This window comes from Hoplias malabaricus, chromosome 2, assembly GCF_029633855.1.
Source record: "Hoplias malabaricus isolate fHopMal1 chromosome 2, fHopMal1.hap1, whole genome shotgun sequence".
In the NCBI taxonomy this organism is placed as follows: Eukaryota; Metazoa; Chordata; class Actinopteri; order Characiformes; family Erythrinidae; genus Hoplias; species Hoplias malabaricus.
The window spans coordinates 25,094,951-25,108,730 of record NC_089801.1 but is presented as its reverse complement, the minus strand read 5'-3'; the positions used below and the strand labels follow the sequence as shown (position 1 = coordinate 25,108,730).

Here is a 13,780-nt window from a genome sequence, read left to right as displayed (position 1 = left end):
TTATAAAATATTTATTACTTCTTTATAGTGCAATTTCAACCCTAAAACTTCTTTGCTCAAATCATGTGTGCACATGTGTGAGACAAAGGAAACATTTTCATTCATTCATTGTCTGTAACCGCTTATCCAGTTCAGGGTCGTGGTGGGTCCGGAGCCTACCCGGAATCATTGGGCGCAATGTGGGATCACACCCTGGAGGGTGCGGCAGTCCTTCACAGGCAACAAAGGAAACGGCTTGAATAAATTAGTGCAGATGCTTCCAGATATAGGTGCCATAAAATTAATAAACTGGTATAATACTATGCTCTGTGGCATGAATACAAATGCTGTGCAAGCTGACCTTGCTTTTGAATAGAGATGGCAAGAGGAAGAGATCAAAGTGACTTTGAAAGAGGGTTCATCATTAGGGCAAGGATGCAAGGAGATGGAGATAGCTCCCATCCACAGGGCACAAGGGGATCACAGAATGGTGTGATGATGATGAAACTTAAGATACATCATGTTTTATGACCTTGGCTGTCACGTTATCTCAGCCTAACAGAAAATTATGGGGGCAGGAATTTAGTACAATTTATCACCATCAAAGTGCAAACTGGGAGAAAATATTAAGGATAAAATTAATCATATTCTTTTGGGACTATCTTAGTATTTCAGACTAATATGCACTGAACAATCACTGGATTAGGAACACTTGCCTTGTATCTACATTCATTTTAATTTACCCATATCAGCTCCACTGACCATACAGGAGCATACTGTAATTCTACAAGACTGTAGTCCACCTGTGGCGCTGTGGGCGGCATCCTGTGTCCACTGAGCTATTGTCACTGACTTTACATCTAAAAGGTGGACTAACGAGGTAAGGGTGTCTAGAACAGTGGGCAGTGATTGGATACGGCGTTTGACATTTTATATTAACCGGAACGCTTGAGAGTAGCTGAGTGCCCAAGGAAGAGTTTCTGAGGGACTGAGCGAGTCGTGTTCTGGTTGGCTGCAGAGCGAAGGGGCGGAGTTTAGACGATTCGTTTGTTTTTGTGGGAAACGGCGGCTCGGAGGAAAATGTCTGAATCAGGAGCTCGAGGTGAGTCGTTTTATCTTCACTTTAACTCCTTTTAAACGGAGAATCACAAAAACAGTGGAGCTTTTCATACTTTAATCTATAAGCACACAAAAAACCGCCGCAAAATACCCGCTTGAAAGTGTCGTGCTAACTGGCTAACTACCAGGCTTCTGTAAATTCCTGTCTGCCTGAGTGATACTCTGACACTGTTCCGTTATTATTTACATTTTTTACTAATGTGAGTGAGGATCATTCCTTTACGGCTAGATTTATGAATGTTAGCTGTAGTGTTTATAATCAATATGTTATGTTGCAGTAACGTTTAGCATGGTCGATAAAGTGAAAATCAAGTTTTAACCTTCTTAACATGTCCGTGTGGTGCTGTTTTTACGCTAGAAGGCGTATCTTGCGTGAAATAAGGAGTCAATAACATGATTGAAAAGCTCTGCATTGAAACTTTGAAATCATCTCTTCCAAAGATAAATTAAGGACATCCGGGACATCTTATGTCCCATCAACTTGAAGGGCGGTCAAGCTTCAGGCCAGTGGTGGAGGGGTAACGGTCATGTGGAAACAGAAGCAGGAACTTGAATATAAATATATGTTCGTGAATTGATAGAGAACGTAAAGGTGTGTCAAATCAACTTTTGAAGCATTAGCATATTTTTTTAATGGAAAGAACTTCTAAAACGGTCACTTTGATAAAAAGGAATTGTTCCACTGATGCCAAGAGGCCCACTATAAATGTAAGTCGGAGTAAGTCTGTTTACATTCATGGATGTGTTGTTAACTCAGTTATTTTAGTTTCTGTTAAAAGATTCCTCCTAATTTCTGTCTAATTAAACCACAGCAGAAAGAAGAGAAACTTTCAGTCAAAATTGTTTACTACAGTGGTGATAGGAATCTTTGTAGAAAAACTAGCACTACCATGCTGGTTTGCTTTTGGTTTTCAGATGCATGGCCCTGTTTAACATTCAGTTAGATAGTTATGACGCCTTCAAGCAAGCGTGCCCCGCGCCGTGAGGAGTTCACATTGGAACTTGCGTGTGAGTGGGGCAGATGCCAAGAGACGTTTGGCAGGATGGAGGACTTCTGTCAGCATGTGGAAAACCATTACAAAGTCTTAGAGGAGGACAGCCCTGATATACCAGGTGAGAATACTTTATCATAATCAGAGGTGTGCACTTAATTATGAAACTTCCATTAATGTGTTCTTTTTAAGAAATTATGTTGTAGGCTATAGATTTTCTTGTGGTTTACATTAGAAGCTTTAAGTGTAAGGCTGCACTATGAGTTGGTGATATTCTTCAAACAAATGCTGTATAAAAGAAATTAAGTTTGATTTTATAATACTTGAATTATTATTCAATTAATACGTAGTTTTATGTGAGGGTTGCTTTTCAGCTGTGACAACGACAAAACATGACTTTATTATTGTCATTCACAAATACACCACACTTTAGCTAATTTGTCTCTGGGAAGCAAGCTCATTTTAATTGTGAGGTAACATGTCAGTTGTGCTGTTATGTGCCATGGCTCTTATAATTTGCTCTTGCTTGGCAAACCATAACGACTGCCCCTGCAGCCCTGTGGTTGTAAACTAGGGTTAGAACATTTGACATGGCACACTCAGTAATCAAACATTTTAATGAACAAAATTATAAATTAATAAATCATGTGACAAGTTGTATATATATCATTGATTTTTTGTATGGTAGCATGAAATTGATTAAAAACACATTACTGTTTTTTTAAGGGAATGTCAACAGTTTTGGGAAACTGTTTTTATCAAGTTTGTTTTTCGTTAAGAAGTTGGAATGTTATGTTTGGGGAAAAACAGGTGGTTGTTTGTACGTGGCTGAAGTTTAACTTGTTACAGAAATACATTTGTAACTTTTTTGTTTTGAAGGAAGTCTGAAAAGTCTGTGTTTACTTTAATTCTGTTAGTGGTCTCCCAAAAGTGTATACAGGAAAAGTAAGTCAATATTACCCACCTTTGGAGAAGATACAAAGCAGTATTTTTAATATTTTTTCATGCTCTTCAATGTTTGGAGTCCTGTGTAAATAACTCCAATGCCATTTCACCTGCAGTGATCAAAGCTTTGTTATTTGAACCCTGTTCTATCCTATTTTGAGTTATGTCATTTTACTTAGCTGTGTGTGTGTGTTTGAGTGAAGGCTGCATATTGTACACAGTTGTGTATTGGTGTAAGTTTATGGGTATGAGGCACTGCTTATCAAGCAAAACTTAGATATATCAGTCCCATTTGAGGAAATTTAGATTTTTGACAAACACTTCCCAAGTTGCATGGTTATTATGTTAGTTATTTATTGAAGCTTTTTTGTGATTTTTTTTTTTTTTTTTTTTTTTTTTTTTTTTTTTTTTTTTTTTTTTTTTGCAGATGAGGTGCCCAGCTGCCTGTGGCGGGACTGTGGCTTCTGCTCTGTGGAGTTGGATGGAGAGTTAATGAGACATGTTTTTTTCCACTGCTACCATACCAAGCTTAAGCAGTGGGGGTCAGCTGTCCTCAAGACCCATCCAGAGATGGGCACCTGTTCAGTGGGTCTCCAAAACCGCAACATTGTGCCAGAGGTCCAGGACACTTTCCTCTGTCTGTGGGAGCACTGTGAGGTGAGGGAATATTGAAATGGTTCCTTTTTGTATTCTGTAATTTTGTAATTCTACACTGTCACTGTGGTGGTATATTCTCATTACCTGTAATAAGGGAACACAACTGTACCATATTTTATATAATTGTAGATTATAAAGTTGTGTTAATTTCATATGCTTCATATCATCTCCAGGACATATATAATGTTCATGTATTTTAAACAGTTCTATAATTATATATTACAAGTATTCCCCCCTTCTGGAGAAGAGAATGTAATGTGCCTTTAGGCATCACAACTGGACGAAAACCACTGTTGTACCTTTTAAAGTAGTATACAGTAATGTACCTCTACCGTTCCTTTTTTTCTGAAAGTGTACTTTAACGATTTCTTGATGCTGACGTGTTTTTAAAACTGTAATAATTAACTGCACATCCCAAAGGTATTTAGATATTTTATAATGCATTGTATATTTTTACAGACCAACATGGACAACCCAGAGTGGTTTTACAGGCATGTGGAGATGCATGCACATTGTCTAGAAGCCAACAGGGAGAACATACTCACATGTGGCTGGAAAGGTACATAATTATTAATCAATTTTGAATGCAGTGGTTTAAATTTATATATATATATATAGCTCATGAGCTGAATCATAGACTTTACTTTGAACTGAGTCTTTATACTAAGCTCTTTTGGCCGTGTGTGTGTTTTTAAGCTTATAATGGCTATGGCTCCTCAGTTGTTTAGGACAAAGATCATTCCAAAGTAATCCTACTCAGTAGGAAACCTGTTTTAATCCACTAGATTGTGAGGCCTCGTTTAAAGGCCGATTTAAGTTACGGGAACACATGCGCAGTCACACTCAGGAGAAGCTGGTGGCATGTCCGACCTGTGGAGGAATGTTTGCCAACAACACCAAGTTCTTCGACCACATTAAACGGCAGACCTCCATTGAAGGTGAGGAGCAGCCACAGGCCTTGATTGAGTGGAAATAATAAGCATGAAATAGCAACAGAAGTAGTAACCTAACTAGATTTCGCATGGTACTTATTGATTTGTTCAATCTGTCTCCCTCCCTCTAATGTGTCTGTCTCCCTCTCTCTCTACTCATTTCTCCATTCTCTTTCTCACTTCTTTCTTTTTTCTGTCTTGCTTTCCTTTCTTTCTTTTCTCCTTTCTTCCTTTTTTCTCTCTCTCACATCTCTCTTCCCACATCCTTACATTCTCACTTATGCTATGGTGGTTGACATTTATGCTCATGTTAGAAAATCTGAACTGGAAATATTATATTTTACTGCTGTCACTTGTGTCCATTCTTGGCTTGTTGTTTTGTTTAAAGGGCAAAGGTTTCAGTGCTCTCACTGCTCGAAGCGCTTTGCTACAGAGAGGCTACTGAGGGACCATATGAGGAATCACGGTATAAGCTCCATCCTTTCTTCTGTCATTTTCTCACTCACTGCAGGGTATCACAGAGGCACATATACGTTATGCAGTATAAATATTTATAAATATTTATAATTTTATAACACAATAATACAATATGTATGTAGAAAATCCTCTACAGTTTTTGGGTATCTTTGTCTTAGTTTGAGTCCTTAGTTGAGTAATGCTATGAACAATTTTTTGATTATAGTTTATGGTAATATTAGTATAATCTGTTGGTTGGCCATAATCATGCCATTTGAAAGAAAAATGAACACACACAAGTCTTGCCTAGAGTCTTCTTCATGCTCCATGTTCTCTTTATGTTCAGTGAACCATTACAAATGTCCACTGTGTGATATGACCTGCCCCTCTCCATCCTCACTGAGGAACCACATCAAATTCCGCCATAGCAACGAGAAACCCTACAGCTGTGACTACTGCGAGTACAGGTACAGACATAATCACACAGGGTGATATTTGATCTCATAATGAGATGACAACTTCTTTACTTCTTCAATCCACCATTAACAATAGCACTTAAACCCTACTTAACAGTTTTTTATATCTTGTTCGTTTAACTTCTTTTGCATAATTGATGACATAAGTAAATTAAGCTACTTAGCAAAACATTATTGTCAGTTAACAGAAATGTTAGGATGCTGTATCTGTTTACTTAAATACATTTTTTGTTGTTTATTTTGTATATTTTTTTGGGTGGGCAGAGTCTTTAGCCCAGCTAACTTTTTTTATATGGCATTTGTGGACGAATAACTGGCCTGTGAGCACCCAATGCTCTACGACTTTGAACTACTTCTTCTCGAAGCACTAAATTGGGTTCAAAATTTCATCTTAAAAAAAAATCTGATCCCCACCCAAATTTCTAGTGACTATTCCTAGTATCCCGCTTAAAAGATCTAATCTCTTTAGTGCAATTCATACTGCAATTTTTAACAAGGTGACAATGGAGCGCCTAGCTCTTTTATTCTCATGTAAAGCTTTATTTGAGGAGTTGATGCTTGATTGTTTGAACTGTTTTTAGAAGCTTTTAACTTTGGACCTGCATTGGAATTTTGTATAATGTCTTGTTGACCCTGGTCTCATTTGAGTCTTGTGTGTCTTTAGCTGTAAGAATCTGATAGATCTACGGAAGCACCTGGAAACGCACAGCAGTGAGCCGGCCTATCGCTGTGATTATGCTGACTGTGAATACTCCACCCGCTCCCTGCACTCCATCAAAAACCACTACAAACGTGTCCACGAGGTAAGCCAATTAGATAATGGCATGTTAGAGCATCCCTACATGAAACAGTGAGGTAATCACATTGCTGCTACAAGTACATGCCATATCAACACAACAAATAACCTGATCTTATTAACCTGAATGACATTATAAGACAACGGTTTGGATTTTGATGTGTGTTTAGGGAGATTACACTCCTCGCTATAAGTGCCATGTGTGTGAACAGTGCTTCACCAGAGGGAATAATCTTACTGCGCATCTTCGAAAGAAGCACCAGTTCAAATGGCCTTCAGGACACCCCAGGTTCAGGTATGAATGGTTCTTTGATTGGACTTCTCAATGAATACTGAATTTTGGCAAAAAATCCCATTTGAAAATGAATGTAGCACACAACTCACAAATTTTAAAATAATTTAGGCATTTTGAGTGCACTGAAGAGGTTTTAATGTTTTCAACTTGATTGAATATCTAACATAATATCGGATTAAGAGTAGCAGATTAGATTACTTGAGACATTTGTAGATACAATATTATGTTAGAAAAGAGCACACTGTGTGGGTGTAGCAAGGATCAATGAATATGTGATTCTGTTTTTCAGGTATAAGGAGCACGAGGACGGCTTTATGCGGTTGCAACTGATCCGCTATGAGAGCGTGGAACTGACTGAGCAATTGATGCGGGAGCGGCAGGGTGATGGGGACAGCAGCGAGTCTGTTCCCCAACCCCAGTGCCTCCAGTCTGGGGACAATCCAGAGGATGCCGGAGGTGCAGATGGAAACTCTGATGTTGAGATGAGTGAGGATGGAGATCGAGACTGTGGCACACATGAGGTTCATGAAGAAAATGTGCCACTTGTTCTCACCAGCGAAGCTCCCTCACAAACTGAGGCAACAAGGGAGAAGTCTGTCATGCGGCAGCTACAGGACACTGCTCAGCAACTGGGCATGGAGGTGGTCTAATGTCCCACCCCATACCAGTGTGTTATGAATGACATAGGTTTTGAGAAATATTCAGTGAAATTATTGAAATGGGGGACCAACTTTAAACAAATTGTAACATAGAAATGTATTGGGTTTTGCCTCTTGTGCACTAATGGGACAGAGTGGGGACATTACAGGCATAAGGTATTCAGTCTTATCCAAAATTGGACAGCTTAATTTGTTGGCTTATTCCCATCAAGTAGCACTTATCTATTAGTCCAAGTCCTATGACATTGTCATTGGACTTGGACAAATAGAATTGGGCTCCTGTTTGGTTAAAATGACCCTTGGGGCAGACAAATGCTGCACCTGTTGAAAAACATTTACAAAACTGAAAAATGGACAGAGGAACATTTTGACAGATCTTATGTTGCACTAATGTCATTTATGCAAAGCACCGAATAGCCTTGTGTGAAGCATGATGTTCAACATTTGTGTATCTGAGTGCTTTACATCTAACATCTAAAGATTTAATGGAAGACTGGAAGTTTTTCAGTCAACATGTTGCTTGTTTCTCACAGTTGCAGCTAAAACAAAATAGTAATCTAGGTATTAGTGGTACAACAAACACTTTCCTCTAAAACTGCATCATATTAGGCCTGGCCTATAGACCTGACTTTTCCAGCAAAGACAATAGTGAGGCCCAGTCAAATATGAGAGAGAGAGAGAGAGAAAGAAAGAATATGAAATGTAGGATTTACTGCACAAGATTGATTTTCAGACTGATAGGGATTTTACCATTAGTTTCTACAAGTGTTTCGAAAAACTGTACAGATTTTTTTTTTACATTGATTTCTTTTGTTGAAGAAGGGATATTGAATGGAAGTTGCTACTGATGAACTTAAATATGTTAAAAGCTTTGCTTGTATTTATTTATGATTACATTTAAAAACCATTTTGTTGCTGAATAAATCTTGTATGTTTATAGGAGAAGAGGATGAATCCTTGAATATCTGTTAATATAACATTAAAGCTTGAAAGGGTTGCTTATTAGATGTTTTGCTGCACTTCTTATGGCAGCACTGATTTCTGTCAATTCATCATACATATTTAATGTTTTAGACTGTAAGGGAGTTCAAAATATTGTGATTAAAATGCAAACCATAATGTAAACAGAGGTGGTTTCATGTAAAATGTTGACACTGACCTGTTTATTTATTGCGTTGCCCTGGTTATAGGAACCAGTATTGTCTACAACCCAAATAATTTATTAGCTACCTAGAACAACCAATGTACTTGCACATGTGTTTTATTTGTAATGGTGATAAAGGTAAATCAGCAGTAAAACAGTTCATTTGGGGGACTTTGCTGCAGCTCCCCTTTAAGATGCCTATGTTTTTTTGTTTTTTTTTAATTGGCTTGTTTATTGCGCTTTATCAGTCTAAAGGGTTTATATTTTGCTGTTGCACAGTGATATTCTGGCTTTGTTTTGCTGCAGAAATCTCATATTTGATGCTTTCTGTTCTGATTACGCTTGTTTATATTACATCAGTCTTTGCCTAGCTGGCATGCTATTTTGCTAGAACATTTTCTTCACCAAAAAGAACCTGAATCCTAAAATGTTTGTTTTGTAACATACTCAAATGGTTTGCTGATGTGTGCAGTAAGAGTTTTAAATTGCTGCCGCTACTAATATTATTTTAGTGCTGAAGTTGAAATATAGAACATCATACATTTCCAGTCAGAATAAAAATTAATTTTACAAAACTACTGATGGATGTCATTTTGAAATAGATTATGATTACAAGTAGAGAGAGATGCTTGCATTTGTTTATTATATTTGTTTATTTAATTATATTCGCAGATATAATTTTTTATGGCCAAATATCAGGCTCCTGTAATTTGTCATGCTAAGTCAATATTAATCATATCAAGTCTTTATCACCCTCCTGACACTCTTATTTATCATCAAACGAGAATCATCCCACTGTTTCAGTTCACACCTAGCAGTTAACCACCGCTCCCTCTCATCATCACTCTGATTGATTCTAGCCAAGTGGCCTCTGTTAGCTAATGTAATTGGCTGTTAAGTGTTCTAGGTTCTCTCTTAAGGTTGCTGAGTTGCCTTACAACATTGCTATATTGGCAATTTGAAAAAACATGCAGTGACACTACATGGAAACATATCCTAGCCTTCATCGAGCCAGGTGGGTAGAATTGTGTTATATAGTTTTATTGTATGGAACTGACAATGACAAAACTGTTATCATTATACACTGATCAACCTTAATATTATGACGCCCATTTAAAAGTTGAGGCAGAGCATGGAATTGAGTGTGAAGAAAAAAAAAAGTGCTGAAGCCTCCCAAACCGGATAATCCATTGTGTCCTTTAGCTGTGTCCTGTGAGGTACACTTTTGGGCTATTGATTAGCTTTGGCTACTTAGAGGTCATTCAATTTTATGCGTTGATAGATGAAATTATGTGGATGTTTTGCAGTTGCAAAGTTTGAGCACAACTACAATTTTTTTTCTGCAGTCTAATATCCACTTCAAGCAGAATTTATCTTTATCGTGTGCAGTTAAAGATTAGTCTGCTAACCCAGCTTAGTTTAGGCTAAGCCTCTCTCACACGTTCTCTCTCTCTCTCTCTCTCTCTCTCAGTGCGGTTGCAGGGAAAAAAATGCTGTTAGCAAGTATAGGTGAAATGTTTCTTCAGAATTATCACCTTCTTGAAAACGTACTGCCACGTTTAGCTGGTTATTGAAGTGCCTGAATGATTAGATAAATGTTAGTGGAATGGATCAAAATGGCCTAAAAAACAATGATATTGGAAATAGAAAGAGGGTTCTGAGTGGAGTGTGGAGGCTTTCTGTTTTTCACTGATTCACCCTTCTCTGAAGATGACATTTGGTATGCTTCTTTGGCTTTTTATGGGATCCTCCTATGGGATGACAACTCAAGTGGCTGAAATAACATCAACGGCAGTGATAGAAATAACAACAGAGGAAGAACAAGGAAGTGGTAAGGCAATTTATTTTATAATGTTCATCAAAAGAATGCACCAGGTTGTTTAAAATCTGTGGTATCTTTGTTATAAAAAAAACAAAAACACACTTTACACTTGTACAGTGCAGTTATAGGATGAAACAGATGTGTATGAACGTCTCAACAAAGCTGATCTTATTAATTCAACACCAGAGCATAGTTTAAACAACTGAAAACAATTCTGGATATTTTTTTGCTTTAGCATAAGGAACATTATTTGTTCATTCCATATCAGTAAGCACCAGCAGAACCTTTCCAATATTGGAGTAAAACCAGAAGGGTTCTCTGCTCTTATGAATTAAAGGCTCCCCACTGCGACCAACAGTGTTTTGTAGCTTGTTTTCTACTGGGATTACTGTCTCTGGATATTATTGGTGGAGCCCCAAGCGTTGTAGATTCAGATTGTTTACATGTTCAATAAAATCAATACATGAAAATAAAGAAAGGGGAAAAAAGGCTCCTTCTATAATATTCAAAGATGGTCGTAATAAAATGTTCAAAAACTGCATTTTTAAAAAGTTAAGCTTAGTTTAATATAACCCATAAAGGTGTGTATTGAAACCAGTTTTCCTACCGATGTCTTAGGTCTGATGGAAATAGAGCAGGAAGAAGGGTTGGCTGATACATACTGGTCTGGGACGGCTCCACTGTGTTTTGGAGGGTGCAGAGGACGTCACAGGGAGCTGAAGAAGGACAGGTGTGGGGATTCAGAATGCTGCTGGGTGGGCTATAAGACCCTCTGCAGAGGTATGCATTACTGTCAATCATTTGCATTAGACCTTATTAAATTTACCTTCTAGTCCTGAAGTTGTGGAGTTGTCCAGGTCCCAACACTTTACAGGAATTGTTACTGAAAACATTACTAAATTATAATACTTTTATTATAGTACAACCACCAAAATATTCTGTTCAATATTCTGTTCAGGTGTATGTTGTTCGTGCGTTTATTAATTTAGTTTCTCTCCCTGTTCTTGTTTTCTTGTTGTGTATTTTAGTTAACTGTGGCCAACCAGATGTTGATTTCAATGGGGTTGTCTTTGGTAATGACTGGTGGGTGGGCTCTGTGGTGAGATACGAGTGCAGGCCCGGATTTGTGTTGGTTGGGGACCCGGCGCGGGCCTGCCAGTCCAATGGGAAGTGGACCCCGAAGCCGTCCTGTCTCAGTTAGTACTACTGCTGGATTTCTATTGCAGAGATCTTCACAGAAAAATTGCCACATAAAATATATTTTATAATCCATGTTTTCTGCTTTTTTTAGGCCAAGTGGGATATTTGATATACTATGAGTTAAATTAATACACTGTATTTATTTAATTTCTATAGAGATCTATTTATTATTTAATCCTAATAATAATTTATGATGTTTTCACTGGTCAATTGTATTATAACCATGCTTATAATTTTTAGAATAAGTCATTCTCGTAAGATGAGAGATGAGAGACTTATTAGTGATTTTGATAGTGACTCAGTTTCATATTCATAACTTTTTAAAAAATATTTGAAAATATTCAAAACCTTAATATATTTATTTTGAGGTATTTTGTGTAGGCTTTTATTCAGAGTAATAGTAGTAGTAGCGGAACTGAGTTTTGCCAGGGATTTGTGTACTATATAATATTTGCCCAATAAGAAGCTGTAAACAAAACCTTAGGACTAACAAAGCTGTACAATATTTTAAGTTAATAATCATAATAATAATTTAAATAAAATTAACACCCAATTATCATATTTGAAGTTTGTGTTATTGATAGCAAGTCAAATCTTTTTTGTCATACATATTGAGGTCCTGTCTCTCTGTGTGTCAGGGGTGTGCAGACGGGGTCGTGTCGAAGTCGGTGAGAAGGTAACAAATGGTGTGTGCACTTCCACTTGTCCACCCAAGAACTACCCGGGGTCCAGCTCCAGCTCTCTGAGCCATGGCTGCAGCTTCATTGACAACTGCAGAACCAAAGAAGAGGGCTGGAAACGCTGGTTTACACGCTGCACAAACTGCGAGTGTGACTGCTACATGCCCTGTGGTGAGGCTCTCCATGACTTATTTAAAGTGAGAGTTCAGGGATGAACCAAAGGTAAACATTCAATTTCAATTGTACTCATAAGAAATATTGAATACTATTTTCCAGAAAGGAGTTATTACTAATGTCCATCAGTATATTATATTTGGCTTATCGGACTCCAGATTTAAATCATATAGAGAATAGTTGATCTCACATTAAATGCTGGCTTGGAAAACCACAAAACATACATTAAAACTGGCTTAACAATTTTTTTTAATAATTCCTCAACTGTCAGAAGCCCTCAAATTTGAGTGAATTCAGTGTTGACTCTTCTATATTACAAAAGTTGTATTTTGCCATTTTAAATTTAGCTCATGTTTCATTAACTTAATTAAATACATTCAGGTATTTTTCTTTTTTATTTATTATTTTGTATGTTGGTGTACACAATCAGAGTAGACATGTTTGGTTCTTTAGTTCTGCATTGGAACACTGAGACCAATGCAGTGAGCAATTAATTAATTAGCTATGAATTAGCACTCGGTTAATGGCATGCAGCTCGTTCCAAGTTTGCCGCAAAATGATTGAAGTTATTATGTAATATTAAATACATATTACATGTCTCCAAATAGGCTTATTGGGTTTCTGACACTTTATGCTTTACTATAATCTATAAAAAAACAGACAGATGTACATCATCTAACACAGTAAGGCTGCACGGTGAGGATCCCTACTGCTGTCTGGGCTGAGTTACAGTTCCTATTGTTATATACACAGAACAATCATAATATTATGACCACCTTCTTATTTCTACACTCGCTGTCCATACCCTTCACTGATCATACAGGAGTGCTACTGTTATATAGTGCGTCTATTGCTCTGCATGTTTTTTGCCCTCTTTCACCTTGTTCTTCAATGCTCAGCATCACCACAGGACCACCAAATAGCAGATATTATTTAGCAGTTGGACCATTTTCATTTGCTGCAGTGACACTGGTACGAGTGGATCAGACACAGCAGTACTACAAAGAGAACTACACAACAGAACTACAATGTGGTCAGTGGAGATAAGTGAATGGACACTGAGTGTAGAAACAAGGAGGTGGCCACCACTCCAGGTGTGTGTATGCTCACTGCTCCTAGTGCACTAATGCATGTGTGTGTTCACTTCAACGGATGGGTTAAATGCAGAAGATACATTGTACAATGTCAAATAAATGCACATTGCATATTTACATTTGGGGATATGCAGCAGATTTATTCTCCCTAAATTTGTGAGTTTTTTATTTAGTTAGTCTTGTGATTGCAGGTGTACACGTACACAATGTGTCTTTTGTGTAGTTATGGCATTGCACGCATGGAGAGAACTCGACTGAGAGATGTTAATCAACAATGCTTATTAAAATATTAGGACCATCCCCAAACAGTCCTTAGGCAGGTCTGATCCGCAAACTGTAAGCAGAATTTTGATGGATGTC

General features: G+C 37.6%; 2 protein-coding genes across 4 annotated transcripts; both read left to right on the top strand.

Moving 5' to 3' along the window:
- Nucleotides 1-949: 949 nt before the first annotated feature.
- Nucleotides 950-9,020, top strand: hinfp (histone H4 transcription factor). 2 transcript variants are annotated; one of them, XM_066659464.1, is made up of 10 exons: nt 950-1,081; nt 2,014-2,211; nt 3,463-3,692; nt 4,152-4,251; nt 4,478-4,630; nt 5,013-5,090; nt 5,427-5,547; nt 6,221-6,359; nt 6,523-6,647; nt 6,937-9,020. In XM_066659464.1, the coding sequence occupies exons 2-10, from the start codon at nt 2,049-2,051 to the stop codon at nt 7,295-7,297; spliced, it is 1,470 nt and encodes a 489-aa protein (XP_066515561.1). In that variant the 5' UTR covers nt 950-1,081; nt 2,014-2,048; the 3' UTR covers nt 7,298-9,020. The 2 variants fall into 2 exon arrangements, with proteins under 2 accessions (XP_066515561.1, XP_066515564.1); XM_066659467.1 differs by lacking the exon at nt 950-1,081 and adding an exon at nt 1,622-1,806.
- Nucleotides 9,021-9,267: 247 nt separating this feature from the next.
- On the top strand, nt 9,268-13,750 carry si:ch211-117m20.4 (protein lev-9). Of its 2 annotated transcripts, XM_066662244.1 has the most exons (5): nt 9,268-9,465; nt 10,222-10,281; nt 10,891-11,052; nt 11,301-11,468; nt 12,111-13,750. In XM_066662244.1, the coding sequence occupies exons 3-5, from the start codon at nt 10,896-10,898 to the stop codon at nt 12,365-12,367; spliced, it is 582 nt and encodes a 193-aa protein (XP_066518341.1). In that variant the 5' UTR covers nt 9,268-9,465; nt 10,222-10,281; nt 10,891-10,895; the 3' UTR covers nt 12,368-13,750. The 2 variants fall into 2 exon arrangements, with proteins under 2 accessions (XP_066518341.1, XP_066518340.1); XM_066662243.1 differs by lacking the exon at nt 9,268-9,465 and having other exon boundaries at nt 10,127-10,281.
- Nucleotides 13,751-13,780: the final 30 nt, after the last annotated feature.

Coding starts and splice junctions, on each gene's coding strand:
- si:ch211-117m20.4 (XM_066662243.1), top strand. CDS start 10,161: ATGACATTTGGTATGCTTCTTTGGCTTTTTATGGGATCCTCCTATGGG. Junction 10,282..10,890: donor AGAGGAAGAACAAGGAAGTG/GTAAGGCAATTT, acceptor CCGATGTCTTAG/GTCTGATGGAAATAGAGCAG. Junction 11,053..11,300: donor CTATAAGACCCTCTGCAGAG/GTATGCATTACT, acceptor TGTGTATTTTAG/TTAACTGTGGCCAACCAGAT.
- hinfp (XM_066659464.1), top strand. CDS start 2,049: ATGACGCCTTCAAGCAAGCGTGCCCCGCGCCGTGAGGAGTTCACATTG. Junction 4,631..5,012: donor ACGGCAGACCTCCATTGAAG/GTGAGGAGCAGC, acceptor TTTTGTTTAAAG/GGCAAAGGTTTCAGTGCTCT. Junction 6,648..6,936: donor TCAGGACACCCCAGGTTCAG/GTATGAATGGTT, acceptor TCTGTTTTTCAG/GTATAAGGAGCACGAGGACG.